Raw genomic sequence first — 16307 nt, 5'->3', positions numbered from 1 at the left:
TCAAAACCTCTTTTCTGTACAACAACAAGTTTTCTTACTTCTGAACCTACTTTCATACCCATCGTGACCTGAGTAAACAATCCTGGAGGGACTTCCTTGGTGATTCGGTGGTTAAGAATCTACATTGCAGTGCAGGGGACTCAGGTTCGATCCCTGGTCAGGGAATGAATATCCCACATGTCACAGGGCGACTAAGCCCTAGTGCCTTACTATGGAGCCTGGGAGCCCTAGAGCTGTGCTCCACAACAAAAGAAGCCATCACAATAAGAAGCCCATGCACCTCCACCAGAAAGCAGCTCCCGCTTACCACAAATAGAGAAAGACCTTACACAGCAACAAAGACCCAGTGCAGCCATAAATTAAGTTTTTCAAAATCCTGCAGATTTCTACCTGCCAAGTAGGTACAAATCAAGGCACTTTATCATATTTTTTTAAGAGAATTAAATTGCTTTCAAAAAATTCCTGCCAATTAAATTATTAAAACCCTTACTTTACTCAATGTTCTCCTGTATGTATATTAAAAAAAGCAACTTAAGCTCTTTTTATACAGTCATTGGCATAAGCCTGTAAAAGACTGTACATTTATTCATTGAAAATATATGTGTGCCTAGTGTGGGCTGATATGGTCTTGCTCTGAACACATGATCATGTGAGTCAAGTCATCCATAATCCTCTGGGCAGTGACTGTGTGTTTCAGGTCCATTCCCTCTCCTTTTCTAATAGAGTGATTCCATATCCTTCTCTCTGATGAAACCCCAGAACCCTCTACCGTAATCCTCACTCTCAGTTGATGACTGTGTTTCCTCCTTCACTTAGAAATTGGAATCAGTCCACTAGCACATCTATGCACTCAGCACAGTCTACATTCCACCTTTCTACTTATTATCACAGAAAAACAACCCCAGCTCCTACCAGAAACCAATCTCTCAGCTTGTACATTTGACTCCAGGCCCTCTTAGCTCATGCGTTGGCAAGTGGTTCTTTACCAATTGTGCCACCTGGGAAGCTCTTGGATCATAGAAAAAAGAAGAGAATTTCAGAAAAAACATCTACTTCTGTTTCATTGACTGTGCTAAAGCCCTTGACTATGTGGATCACAACAAACTGTAGAAAATTCTTAAAGGATGTGAAAAACAAACTACCTTATCTGCCTCCTGAGAAACCTGTATGCAGGTCAAGAAGCAACAGTTAGGACCAAACCTGGAACAACACATTGGTTCCAAACTGGGGAGGAATATGTCAAGGCTGTATATTGTCACTCTGCTTATTTAACTTATATGCAGAGTACATCATGTGAAATGCTGGGCTGGATGAATCACAAGCTGGAATCAAGTCTGCAAAGAGAAATATCAATAACCTCAGATATGCAGATGACACCATCTTAATGGCAGAAAGTGAAAAGGAACCAAAAAGCCTCTTGACAAAGGTGGAAGAGGAGAGTGGAAAAGGTGGCCTAAAACTCAACATTCAAAATACAAAGATCATGGCATCTCGTCCCATCACTTCACAGCATAGAGATGGGGAAACAATGAAAACAGTGAAAGACTTTGTTTACTTGGGCTCCAAAAACACTGTGGACAGTGACTGCAGCTATGAAATTAAAAGACGCTGGCTCCTTGGAAGAAAAGCTATGAAAAACCTAGACAATGTATGTAAAAGCAAAGACATTACTTTGCCAACAAAAGTCCATCTAGTCAAAGCTATGGTTTTCCTGGTAGTCATGTATGGATGTGAGAGTTAGACTACAAAGAAGGCTGAGCACCAAAGAACTGATGCTTGTGAACTGTGGATTTGGAAAAGACTCTTGAGAGTCCCTTGGACTGCAAGGAGATCAAACCAGTCAGTCCTAAAGGAATCAACCCTGAATATTCATTGGAAGACTGGTCCTGAAGCTGAAGCTCCAATACTTTGGCCACCTGATGCAAAGAGTCAACTCACTGAAAAAGACTCTGATGCTGGGAAAGATAGAAGGCAGGAGGAGAAGGGGACAACAGAGCACAAGATGGTTGGATGGCATCACCAACTCAACGGACACGAGTCAGCATGCTGGGAGATGATGAAGGACAGGAAAGCCTGGCATGATGCAGTCCGTGGGGTCACAAAGAGTCGGACATGACTGAGGGACTGAACAACAACAACCTCTTACCTACTCAAAAACAGTACTGGAATTCTCCTCTCTGCAAAAGCATCATTTCTTCATTCTCTTCTAGATAATTCTCTTCAACATACATGGTTACATGATGGAACAACCATTCTAAAAAAAAAAAAAAAGAAATCTCAGCACTTCTGTCTTCCTTCCAAATATTCATCTAATTGACGGGTTCTTTTCTTCAGCAGAACTTTTCAAAATGGTTGTCTCTAATCTCTGCCTCCAGTTTTTCTCTTCTCGTTTTCTCTCAGACCATTCCAAGGAGATGTTTGTCCCAAACACTTCAACGAAACTGCTTTTGTCATGATACCTACTGACCTCCACCTAGCTAAATCCAAAGCCCTGATCCAAACTTACCTATCAGCAGCATTGAGATATACAGTCAATAACCCTCTTTCTCAAAGCTCTTCCTTTGACTTTCAGAACACAGCACCCCCTTGTGCTTTCCTCTATATCACTGGTCCCTCCTTCTCAGTCTTCCGTGCAGGAGCATCTCCACAGTCTCCAAGGCTGAATTGTCCAGGGCCCAGTCCTTGGTCCTCTTCTCCATCAACTTCCACTCCCTACTGGTCTCATCCCATTTTGATGGCTTTAAATATCATATGCTACATGCATGCTAAGTTGCTTCAGTCATGTCTGACTCTGTGACCCATGAACTGTAGCCCACCAGCCTCCTCTGTCCATAGGATTCTCCAGGCAAGAATACTGGAGTGGGTTGCCACATCCTCCTCCAGGAGATCTTTCCAACCCAGGAATTGAACCCTCATCTCTTATGTATTCCCAGTTTTACAACTCCAGCCCAAAAAATGGCCAGGATGATGGAGTAGGAAGACTCTGAATTCACCTCCTTCCATAGGCACACCAAAATAACAACCGATTACAAAGCAACTCAGCTATTTGTAGACAGCCACTCAATGGACAAGAATTTGCACAAACTCAGGGCAATAGTGGAGGACAGAGGACTCTCAGAGTGCTGCAGTCCATGTTGGATACAACTTAGCTACTGAACAACAACAGAGCAACTGTAAATGAGAATAATCTGAAGACTAGTTGAAAATTTCTACAATTGGGGATAAGAAGAAGGAATCACAACAAGATGAATAGGAGGAATGGACACACAAATTATAGTCAACTTTTCCCAGATCCCACCACTTACGCCTCTCCACCTGTTTCCTCTCCTGGTCAAGGCAATCCTATCAACTTTGGCCCAAATTACTACAATTGCTTTCTTCTAAATAGTCTCCTTAGTTTCTGTGTTTACCCTGCCCACCCTTATAGTAATAGCAATAGTTTTAGTCGCTGAGTCATGTCAGACTCTTTGAGACCCCACGGACTGTAGCCTGCCAGGATCTTCTGTCCTTGGGATTCTCCAGGCAAGAATACTGTTGTGGGTTGCCATTACCTTCTCCAGAAGATCTTCCCAACCCAGGAATCAAACCCAGGTCTCTACGTTGCAATCAGATTCTCTGTTTCAGCTACAAGGAAGTCCTTACAGTATATTCTCAACACAGCAATTGGAGCCATCCTGTTGTTCTTCTGCTCAAAACCTTGCAGAGCCTTCTAATCTCAGAGTGAAAACACAAACCTTCAAAACAACCTAATAAGCCCAATGTGATCTGGCCTCCCTTTGGTCATCTCTCTGATTTTAACTCCCATTACATCCTCCTATGCTCAACACACTCAAGAAACACTGGCCTCCTTTCCATTCCCTGAGTGTTCTAGGCATATGCTTCTTCCCTGGAATCTTTATCATGCAGCTCCTTTCCTCCAAAATGTGTTTTTGTCCTATATATCCACCTACCTGTTCTCTCACTTCTTTCAAGTCTTGGTCATAGGTTTCCATCTCGACCCGTCTGTGTCATACTGAAACCTGCTCTGTCCTCAAATACACACCAGATCCTTCCCACTCAGCTCTAGTTTTTTTCTTATATCCTTATCACCTTTGAACATTCTATACAATTTACTTATTTATTTTGTTTATTATTTATGTTTTGTATCCTTTCACTAAAACACAAGACTCTCAAGAAGTGTTGTCACTGACAGTACAGCTATAGACCCAGGCAAGAAGAATCCTTGCTCAGGTGCCCTCATCATAGACCTATGGTGAGGTATATGACTCACCTATACCCACAAGCCTCATTCTAGACCAAATTCTAGGTACACATGACTCCAGAACTCCCTGCCCAAACAGCCTTTGCAGGCCTTCTAAGGATCCATTCACCTGAAGTCAGACACCACATCAGGGTGAGGAATGCCTAGGCTCCAGTGGTGGCCAAGGGCAGGCTGCTTACAGTGTATATGGATGCAGCTTAAATGTACCAGCTGGAGTGTCCACAAATGTGCATGAGGCCACTGACAGTGCAGGAGGGAGCCAGGAGGCAAAAGCAGGACATACAGAAGGATAGCCAGCTCTAGGAGAGGAGCCAGTCCTTTTCAGGTCATCATAATCCAACACAGATCTCTAAGACATTCAAGAATTCTCAATTAAAAGCTGTCTTTTCAAGAGGAGAATAAGACATGCTGTAGTTAATGACTTCTTGGCTTTATTTATAATTTTTATATTTAGACAGATGTTATGTAAATTTTATGGACTGAATTATGTCCCCTCAAAATTGTTAAGTCCTAACCACCAGAAGGGCTTCCCAGGTAGCTCAGTGATACAGAGCCTGCCTGCCAGTGCAGGAAACGTGGATTTGATCCCTGGTTTGGAAAGATCTCTTGGAGAAGGAAATGGCAACCACTCCAGTATTCTTGCCTGGGAAGTCCCATGGACAGAGGAGCCTGGACGGTGACAGTCCATGGGGTCACAGAAGAGTTGGACACAACTGAGCACAACAAAGCACAGTAACCACCAGCAACCTCGAAATGCAACTTTATTTGGAAATGGGGTCACTGCAGATGCAACTAGCTAAGAAGAGGTCATCCTAGAGTAGAGTGGGCCTACAATCCAACAAGACTGGCATCCTGATAAAAGGAGGAAATCTGGACGTGGACCCGCAACCAGAGAGAAAGCCGTATGAAAACATGAAGTAGAGGTGGAGTGATACACGTAAAAGCCGAGGGATACCAACAGACTCCCTGCGCTAGGAGAGATGCACGGGACAGATCAGAAGGAACCAGCCCTGCCAAGCCCTCAATTTCAGGCTTCTATCTCCCAGAAGTGTGAGACAAATGCATTTCTGTTGTTTAAGTCACCAAGTTGGTGTAATTTTTTATGGCAGCTCTAACAAGTGAATCTAACATTGAGTCTTCATTTGTTTTGCTCTTCTAGCCCCTACGAAAACCTGGCATGTACTAGATGCTTAGTAAGTCTTTACAAATGAAATGCCTGAATAATGACTGAATGACACGCCAGTGAAAGAAAAAAACAAGGTTCCTAGTCTTAACTCTCATTCATATCATGTTTTACAGCTCTTTTAGCCTTTTTATATCTGTATTTTATTTGCCTTTTACAAGAAGTCTAATGAGATGGGGAAGTGAAAGCCGCTCAGTAGTATCCAACTCTTTGTGACCTCATGGGCTATACAGTCCATGGAATTCTCTAGGCCAGAATACTGCAGTGGGTGGCCTTTCCATTCTCTAGGGCGTCTCTCCAACCCAGGGATCAAACCCAGGTCTCACACATTGCAGGAGGATTCTTTACCAGCTGATCCAAAAGGGAAACCCAAGAATACTGCCATGGGCAGCCTATCACTTCTTCAGTGAATTTTCCTAACCCAGGAATCGAACTAGGGTCTCCTGCATTGCAGGCGGATTCTTTACCAACTGAGCTATCAGGGAAACCCAATGAGATGGGGAAGGGAGAGATTATTATAGTTTTAGAAACTAATAATATTCAAATGTCTCATAGCGTAAACTTTCCACTCAAATGAATTCTTGAATGTAATGTATACATACACACTAGGGGAGGGGCAGATTTTTAAGTTACCGGATGTGAGAGACTGGAAGCACTGGACAACTGCCCATCCCATGAACCCCAACCCCTCCATTCTCATCTTCAAAATCCCTGAGAAACTTCCACAGAAAACTAAGACATCTCAAAACGAGCAGGCTAAAAGAAACTGAGGATCACAGATATGACATGGCTACTGATATCAAACAATTAACCGGTTATGGTAACAGACTCATTTCTAGCAAATACAGCTCAAGGTCAGGACTTGATTCCCAAAAAGAAATGGATTATTGAAGAGCTACCATGATTGACATATTATCTAGGCCCAAAGTGAAGATTTAATACATGAGAGAAATTCTGGCGACTAAACTGCCCAGCAATCTTAACCCTCATATTATTAACACAAGTGTCACAAATTAAGATATACTTTATTTCTTAGCACAGGATCCAGAATGTTCTCAATACAATTTAGATACACATATTAAACCTAACACTTTTTCTTCAAAAAAATATTGGAGGGCTTCCCGTTGGCTCAGAGGTGGAGAATCCACCTGCCAATGCAAGAGACATGGGTTTGATCCTTGGTCTGGAAAGATCCCACATGCTGCCGATCAACTAAGCCCATGTACCACAACTGCTGAGCCTGTGCTTTAGAGCCCAGGAGCCGCAACTGCTAAAACTCACGCGCTCAAACTACTGAAGCCCATGAGCCCTAGAGCCTGTGCCTGCCAACAAGAGAAGCCACTGCAATGAGAAGCCCATGCACTCTAATGAACTGTAGCCCCTGCTTGCTGAAACTAGAGAAAAGCCAACGCAAGAATGAAGACCCAACACAGCCAAAATTAAATTTAAAAAATTTTTTTCATGTTGGAATGAACACAGCATTAACACAAGTTTCAGTAGACCAAGGGACACTGCTTGGACTTTAGGCTTTGATAAGCACGGGCCATGTGGATTTATTAACCTTGGTAGTTTGTAATGGCTTAGATTGCACCAAATGACTGGTTTTTATCATTAAAGGGATGTAGCATTAAACCTTTAGGCATTAATGAGTACAGACCATGTAAGATTTAGTCTTTAGAACAAAATAGACTATAAGAGAAAGATAACCCTTTTAAAATTTTCTTCAGCTTTTTAAGCATTAGGTGATAAAAGAACATCAGTTGCTTTCTTTAATGGATTTCTCAGCCATATCTCAAAATAACTAGGCCAGAAATTTGAACATTAGCTGAATTTAAAGTGTGCTACAAGCTCTAGTAAAGTTAGAGCTTAAAATTCTTAGCTCCAGAGACAGATATGTTTGCCTACTGTATCAACTTCCCCAATCTGTGTTCTTGTGTGTGTGTGTGTGTGTGCATGTGTGTATTATTTTGAAGTGACTTTAGGATAACAGCTGTGGAAGAGATGAGACCAAACCTGAATTTGTGTGCCATGTCCACAGTCTTCAGTCACAAAAACAACACTAGTCTCAAGGAGGTATTGCATTTGAAAATTAAAGAAACTCTAATTATTAGAGTTCAGCTATTCCAACCATACCTCCAATCGCAGAAGGGAAGTGAATTTTATTAATATTTAAATCAAAAAGAATGGGTATTCTTTTCATAAAGAGAATATGCCCTCTTCCTAGGCTGAGGTCAAAAAATAACTGACTGAGATTATTAAATGCCCCCAAAACTGAAAAAGCAATTTAAAAGTCTGTGCCCGTTAGCCTCTGGCTCTGAAATTCTGATTTATCCCAGGAATCAAGAAGGAACTGGAATTTCTTACCATCAGAACAAAGGTAGTAGAAAAAGGAAAATAAAATAGAAGGCATCAAACAGAGTAGTAATGAGAATGGTATTTCCTTGAAAGAAATACTGGGGTCTTAAAAACATAAACTGGGCAGATATGAAGGGAGAATGAGATGCTAAGAGCCAGGAGAGAGAACTACGAAGTAAAAAAGGTGACAGATTCAAATCCAGTTTCTCTCGAAAAAGTTATCGAAAAGGGCAGTGTATTTCAGTTGTTACTGGTTCAATAGGGAGGAACGGTACCTAGAAAAAGTCAATCAGATAAAAAGAAGAAGGGCCTTGGAGAGCAGCTATCATGGCATCCTAGAGAGAGTTAAAATTAGAAAAACTTTAAAAAGATTTCTCATAAAGCAGCAGCATTTTGTAAGAACAACTGGGAAACCATCCCTCACAAACTGAGACAGAGTAATGAAAGCAAATGATAAGCAAATCTGGTCATATTTGAGAAGGAAACCCAGGAAGACAGGTATAAAGGATTCCAAGAATTATTGTGTGACTTTAAAGGAAAAGAATGATTGGCAAGAGGGCCTAGGGGAACATATTTGGAAAATCTCTAGAACTGGTACTCTAAGGGAAAATGAAGCAAACAGAGGACTTACTGAAGGGAAATCAGACAGGTCAAGACTTGCTCTGGAGCAGATATTGGTCTGAAAGGAACAGTTTAGGTGAGACTAACCACTTCCTGGGTGGCTCAGTGGTGAAGAATCGCCTGCCAGGAGACGAGGGTTTGATCCCTGGGTCAAGAAGATCCCCTGGAGACAGAAATGGCAACCCACTCCAGTATCCTTGCCTGTAGAATTCCATGGACAGAGGAGCCTGGTGGGCTATAATCTATGGGGTCACAAAAGAGTCAGACATGACTTGCAACTAAATAATGACAACACAACCTACTCCAGAGGATCAAGATGGTCAAGACTCATGTGAACAAGGGATGTGAAACAAACGTGGAACTCACTGACTTCATCTCCCTCAAGACAGAACTTTGAGAGTAGAAAGAAAAACAAATGCCTAGGCCACAGAGCAAAGGGATAGGAAAAGTTAACATGGCACTCAGGCCCAGGAAACACTGTTACCCTTACGTGAACTACAGAAATAGAGAGGCCAAAGGATGAAGTAAAAAAAAAAAATCCAGCTCAAACTATCTGAAAAGAATATTAAAACAATAAGAGGGGTGAAATACCAGAAGTTTTCCTCTTGTCATCAGAAAAAGAACTTCAGGGACAGTGGTTAAGACTTCGCCATCCAATGCAGAGGGTATGGATTTGATCCCTGGTTGGGGAGGTAAGATCCCACATGCCTCTAGGTCAAAAAACCAGAAATACAAAATAGCTAGTCCCCCCATGCTGCAACTAAGACCTGGCACAGTCAAGTAAATAAATAATTCTTTAAAAGGTTAAATTGTATACAAATGGAATGGAAAGTAGACAGAGAGCATGGCTCCCTGCAAATGTGTAGGTTTTTAAGGAATTTAACACCAGCTCCCACCACCATCCACCACTACCATGTGCTAAGGTGATGCGTAAGAATGCAAGACACAAAGCCCAACCTCTCATAAGCTCAAATTCCACTTTAATCTACCCCTTTGATTTTTAAATGGAAATTCCTAGTGGCTGGTAAAAATAACTTACCTCCAAAATACTACAGGGGACTCAAACTTTATGGCCTAAGAATCCAGAATGCATCACAAGAAAGCTTTGTTGGTACAAATATTTCCAGAGGGTTGTTACCTTGAAAGAAATGTAATTCAGCAAATGTTTAGACACTACCAAAAAACAAGGAATTTCAATAACTCCTGAAAATAGAATCTAATTCATATAGTCTCTCAATAAAATGTTCATTGGTCAAGCCCAAAAGGGCTTCACTAAAAGTAAGCGATTCCATTTTCCCAATCCTAATCCACAACATGAAGTTCCTGCCTTTGTGGCTCACAAATAATCCCTGAAATTTGTATAAAGTTTTCAAGTGGAATCTGGGATTTACATGTCTGCATCTCTCCAGACACCATATACTACCCCAAATTTAAATAAAAACCTCCTTTTTACAGCTCTAGGCAGTTCTTCCACCCTTCTTTCAAAAATAGGGCAACTTAAGAGCAGCCAGCATCAGTGGCCTCCAGTGGCCACCATCTCCCGAACAAAAGTCAAGGTAAGTCTAGACAGTGATCCGCATGTTTTCTATTTGAAGTTCTAAACAACCAGAAGCAAGGGGGAAAAAATAAAGGTCAAAATTAATGACAAAGCAAAACTTTCCTGTCGTTGATCACTACAAGGTAATGAGAGTAACAAAAGGAAGAGTCCAGGTTTTGTTAACGCCCTCCAGCCAAAGACCACCAGAAACACACACAGTGGGCTGACTCCTCATCTCAATGAGGCAGATACACAAATGAAGAGCCATGGAGTGTCTCAGCAAAGGACGTACTATCGGATTCAGGCTTGTGTTGGATGATTTGAGAGAAGGTCCAAGGAAGCAGGTGAAGAATCCAACAGTCACTTACGTTTCCCCAGGAGTGCTTGGTACTTTTGTGTTTGGACAATATTCATGCTTCTGACAGGTGCCCCACCATGGTTACAGACTTACAGACTGGTCCCGTTTTCCTCCTTGTCCATCATGGTCACGCGGTGGCCCCGTTGGGTGTTGTGAAATTGTTCACGCCTGGCAAACGAACACCGTAGCCTGACTGTGAGTGTCAGGCTAGCTCCTAGCAACACCAAGGCCTCCCTGACAGCGCAAAGTCACTTCCTAGCTGTCACTTTCCTCAGTTGCATGGAGACATAAAGCAAGGAATGTAACCTAATCTAGGAGGTGATGGATGGCCACCCCGAGGAAGTGACATTTAAACTAGAGTTTAAAAGCTAAAAGATCTTCCGTTAGCACAGCCTAGAAGTTCATGTCAGCTGTCTCTTCTGTTTCCTTTCCCTCACCAACACCATTATTTTTCTACAAGTGAACTAGGCTTAGAAATAAGTCAAAGCTGGCTTTTCACACCATTCCCAATCTTCTCTAATGTGAGAACATCCCTGGCAGTGGAGTTTCTATGAGTAGTGTCTGTTCAAAGCTCTTGTGAGAAAATAGTAATAATAATGGTACCAGTTTAATTTAAAGGGTGATGTAAATGATAAATAATGCACATAAAATAGAAACAAACATGCCTAAATTCCAAGATTACTGGAAGGGAAATAAAATAATCTAATGTTTCCTTTCAAAATTGCATTTCTAATGTAATGTGGGATATTAAAGAAAGATTTTGTCTTCAAAGAGTGAGGGAGGAGGGAGGGGGGTTCAGGATGGGGAATATGTGTATACCTGTGGTGGATTCATGTTGATGTATGGCAAAACCAATACAATAGTGTAAAGTAATTAACCTCCAATTAAAGTAAATAAATTTATATTTAAAAAAAAGAGTGAGCTGAGTTTGAGTGGTAACTGAAGTAAAGTGAGAAAAGGAAAGATCCTTTTTTCTTCCTTATTTTAAATCTTTTCGGTATAAATGAGAAATAAGTTCTTTCTGCTTCAAGAATTAAGGAACTATTACAATATTCACCTGATGAAAGCCTTTAAACTTTCATGGAATTCCAAATCTTCAAAAGGCTTTAGGAGTTTAGAGAAGGTGAAAGCCTTGCACTAATGGGGGGAACAGGCCACTTGCTATTAGGTTGAACAGTAAATGATTTTAATAAGATCCTTCTGGAATGGATCATGCTTGAAAAAAACAACTTACAGGGATCCTACTGGTCACATAAGAACTTGTGAAACAGCAAAGCAAAGAGGATAGTCGGGTGGTGGGGGTGGCAGTTACCCCAGAGCCTCAAAGAACACTTTGCTAGGAACGCATCATTCTAGTGAAGCAGTTCCAACCACCAATGGGAGGCTGCTGCCATGAATTCCCCCCAGTCCGATGGATGACAGCGAAAGCCCAGAAGCAGCTGCTCTTTGGGACCGCGAGGAAGAAAACCGGCTATAAGGGTAATGCTGCATGTTCTTCAGCCATACGTATGGATCCAGGTTTGTCAAATTAGTTGTACCACGCGCATCTCTACCATAACTCTCAGTGGAGATGATAATGAAAATGTAAGGCCTAAGCCACAGTCAGGAGATGGAGAATTTATGGAAGTAATTTCCTTACTAAAGAATGACCCGCTGAAGAGATGAGATGCTCTGGTAGCTGAAGGGTATCTGAGAGTAGATGCCAGAGTCTATTTCTGTGCTCAGGTCACTAAAACATGCACACGTGAGGCCTTCTGAAGGGCTCTTCCTGAAGCTGGAACGCCAAAGGACAGCAGCCACGTTTTTGCGCACAGAACCACCAGGCCTCCTCCACTAAGACTTTGTATCTGGCTTAGTTTTCAGGGAGATTTGAAATTAGCCTTTTCATAAAATAAAAGCATTATAAATAAATATAAAATCCTTTTGTAATCTGGCAAAAGAGAAGCATTCCTGTGAGAATTGGCTGTTCATTTCCCCCCTGGGAAGACTGTGCTCATGTGCTCATTGTGCCCAACTCTTGTGTGAGTTCATAGGCTATAGCCTGCCAGGCTCCTCAGTCCGTGAGTTTTTTCCAGTGCTTTCCTACTCTAAAGGATTCTCCCAACCCAGGGATCGAACCCGCATCTCTGGAATCCCCTGCACTGCAGGCACCACGCCACTGGGGAAGCCCACTGGGAAGACTGTCTCCTGGTCTTAACTCCTGACAGCCCATGAAGGAGGCTCTGGATGATTATACACTGAGCAATCTGGGATACCCAACTTCTTATGGGCTGGGTATTTCAATTCCCAGTGGCATGTTTATTTTAAATATTTAGTTCTGAGGCTAAACCATGATAGTAGGAAAACATGGTAGATGACTTTTTTGTGTATTTTTCTGGCTATCAAGTGATAATGCATTAACAATCATAAACAAAGAGTCATTTTTGTTGTTTTAATTATAAAGTCAGATTTAATTTCAACAAATACTTACAATGGCCCTCTTTGTTGTCAGAAATTTTACTGGATGATTTCACCTCACTGCCATGCAACAGTGTGGTAGAATCCGTATTAGTATGCTTGGTTTTGTGAAAAACAGTTAATACTGAACCATATTCTTCTACATATGACATTTAGTAAAGCAAAACCCTGCTGATGGTGAGAAGCCCAGTATACGAAATAGCACAGGAATTTCAAATCTGACCAAGAGACTAACTTCAATGTACATTTAGTGCAGATTCAGAAGGGAAGTGAAAGTCACTCAGTTGCATCTGACTCTTTGAGACCCCATGGACTATATGGTCCATGGAATTCTCCAGGCCAGAATACTGGAGTGGGCAGCCTTTTCCTTCTCCAGGAGATCTTCCCAACCCAGGGATCAAACCCAGGTCTCCCACATTGCAGGCGGATTCTTTACCAGCTGAGCCACCAGGGAAGCCGATTCAGACACAGTGCAAATTCATTCCGAGATCTGGGCATGTAAGCCACTGTAGTACATCACTTTTAGAGATACAGAGTCTGGAAGGCAGTTTGAATGCAAATCAAAATCATATGCACTCATAAAAACGTCTGTGTAATTACAGGGTACCCAATCCAGTGCACAGCATCTAAGAACTAGTCTGAGAGTGTAAGGGCTAATTACTCTCCAGGATGTAAAAGGGCACTAAGCACCTGGAATCCAGTTCCTTCCCACTACAATATGCACTCGTGAGTGTCTAGAAGTTAAAACTCTCTTAGATTTCACATTTCTTTTATACCTCCAAATATTTGCCAACATATGTTATACACTCAGACATATTTTAGAAACTTGTGAATTCTACTAATTAAACATGATACAAGCAAGTTGAAAGAGCAGCCTCAGAAGCAGAGGGGCAAGAGAAATTGGCTGACAAGGATGTCACACTGAGTCGGGACCCGCTGAAGCTTTTGTTTTGTTTCCACTGCTCTAGTTTGCATATTTAAAAGTGAATTTGCTCAGTACTTCAAAATAATTATTTTTCTTTACATTAAAAGAAAAAATGTCTAGACATTCATTCTAGGCTGTTTTATTGCAATGTGTAAGCTAATGATATGCCAAGTACCATGAGTGGCTATCTGATGTACCAAACATAAATAAAAAGGGAAGCGGGCTCAAGACTCTCACCCATTTTGGAAAACAGAGGAACACGACGGTAACCTGCAAAAGGAATCACATCTGATTAACACAATAAAAATGCATTCATCAGCAGGGGCCCCAGTAGGGCTCCTGAGAAATAACATACTTTATTGTTTGTTGTTCAGTTGCTAATGCGTGTCTGACTCTTTGCAACCCCATGAACTATACAGCATGCCAGGCTCCTCTGTCCACCACTGTCTCCTGGAGTTTGCTCAAATTCATGTCCATGAGTTGGGCTATAGGGATGCCCAAAATATTTTCCACTGCTACAGTGTTAACTGTAAAAATGCACTGTATTCTCCTGAATCTCATACTTGGGGCAGATATAAATTGACTGTCTCATGTCAAGTCTTGGACTACCTGTTGTTGTGCCAGAAATCCATGTCCATTGAGTCAATGATGCTATCTAACCGTCTCATCCTCTGCGTCCCCCTTCTCTTTTTGCCTTCGATCTTTCCCAGCAAGAAATAATAAAGTACATATAAAAACTAGGACTATGCAGCTATATTCCATCATGTATATTCATTTTCCTCCAAAACAAAATGTTTGAAGTTTCTACTCCAGCGTCATGCTAAATACCACACAGCTCATACTTCCGCACCTCTCCCGCCACCCCGAAAATGCTGCATCTCCAAAATTAGCCACCACTCTTCTGCTTCAGAAAAGCTGTTTCCTAGGTACATCTCAGATGGTACTAGAAAAGTAAATATAAGGATAAAATTGGGAGCACACTGTAAATCACCCCAGAGAGGTGACTGCAAGGCAGCTCTGAAAAGAGACGAGATAAGAGTGTTGGGCTCCCTGTCTCTTCTCAGGTGGAAAAAAAGAGTCACTGCTTCTCCTTTCTGAATGGTTCCCATCCTTCATTCCTTCATGGCAGTCATGCCTACTCTTAACTGAAACAAAAGAGCTATAATCCATGCAGAGAAATTTTCATATAAGTCAAGTTTGTCTAATTAGTTTTCCTAGCATTCCCAGTCCCTAGTCCCTTCTGTATCAGAACATACTTCTATACTTCCACTAGGAAGAACTATATCAATATATATAGATAGATAGAGATAAGTATATCAATATATATATTTTTTTCCTTTACATATCTGACTGTCATGAAGAGAGCTATTTGGTATATCAAAGAGTCTCTTTGTTAACTCAAGTTATACATAAATATTAGCACAGTCTTCTTACTTTTCAGAATATTACCTCTGTTCATGCACAGAACTGGTAAAGTATATTGTCCAAGAAATTCATTTCCAGCTATTATACCTTGATTTTCAGCAACAAAACGAATCAATGCTAATTCTGGCACCTGAATAACAAATGTGAATGTTTCATTCCATCTTGGATTAAAAGCTGAAATATAAAGGAAGAGATAGAACAAAAAAAAAAAAATCAAACTCTGTTCCTAGGGGAAAATGCTTAATATCTGTTCTTTAAAATTCTTATTTTTAACACTTTAATAGTAATAATGAAAGCTGATGATTTAGAGGACTTAAATCTTTAATGCATGCAATGAGAAAGAAATAATAATGGCAATAATGACACTTCTTAGGTATTTACAAGTGCTGGGCAATATTCTAAAAACTTTAAGGAGATAATCTCACTTAATCCTCACACCAGGGTTATCTCTATCCACATTTACAGATGGGAAACTGAGTCACAAAGATGTTTCATAACCTTCAAAAATAGCCATTTTTGTGTTTGTATGAAATAGCCTTCAAGAAATAGCCATTAAGTAGTGGGGCAGGAAATCAAACAAATGGTGTCTGATTTCACAGCAGAAACATGTAACTGTTATACAATATGACTGCTGTGTTCAAGTATTTTATCAACAAAGAAAACTTGAGACAACAGGAAGTTATATAACATCATTTTTCTAGATCAGGACGTATTATGGGAAGAACTACAGACAGTAGTTGGACTGAGAGCTCACTAATGTTTGCTCTAAAGTCAGCTCTTGATCCTTGTTTTGATTAAATGCTTATTTTCAAATCCAAAATTGATGAGTAATCTATGTCCCTAGCGAAACAGATCATCCCAAATACTCTCCTGCCAAACAAGAAATCCAAATTGCATTACAATGTGACCCAAATCAGATAAAAATTAAGCATAATTGAATGGAACCAAGAAATTCTCATCCAGATCAAATAAATGCTCTTACTTTAATAAAAAAAGTTCAGGGAAAAATAATGCATTGTTTTTCATGTACAAAGGCAATGGTACACATGCTACCTCAATAGATTTGTCCTTTGTGTCATGTTTCAGCACATATTGAAGTATCTGTGACTAATTATACCATATCTATGCTTTCTATGGTGTATCTGTGGTCACAGTGCACATTTACTAGGTAGGAATTCAGAATGC

The 16307-nt window shown here is 40.9% G+C and overlaps 1 protein-coding gene and 1 pseudogene across 1 annotated transcript in view; one reads left to right on the top strand and one right to left on the bottom strand.

The window, feature by feature from the left end:
• The first annotated feature begins 6261 nt into the window (after positions 1–6261).
• Positions 6262–12152, top strand: LOC128048220 (ADP-sugar pyrophosphatase-like; annotated as a pseudogene).
• Positions 12153–13881: 1729 nt separating this feature from the next.
• The window catches only part of PLCZ1 (phospholipase C zeta 1), a 46000-nt gene continuing 43574 nt past the window's right edge, over positions 13882–16307 (bottom strand). Inside the window, exons 11-12 of the mRNA XM_052641108.1 lie at positions 15147–15296; positions 13882–13967 (exon numbers count right to left, since the gene is read on the bottom strand). Coding sequence (XP_052497068.1) covers positions 13882–13967; positions 15147–15296 — 236 coding nt within the window. The remainder of the gene's footprint in view (positions 13968–15146; positions 15297–16307) is intronic.

This window comes from Budorcas taxicolor, chromosome 5 (genome assembly GCF_023091745.1).
Source record: "Budorcas taxicolor isolate Tak-1 chromosome 5, Takin1.1, whole genome shotgun sequence".
NCBI classification, from domain to species: Eukaryota; Metazoa; Chordata; class Mammalia; order Artiodactyla; family Bovidae; genus Budorcas; species Budorcas taxicolor.
Note: the sequence above shows the minus strand (reverse complement) of the source record. Positions and strands in the feature narration are given on the sequence as shown.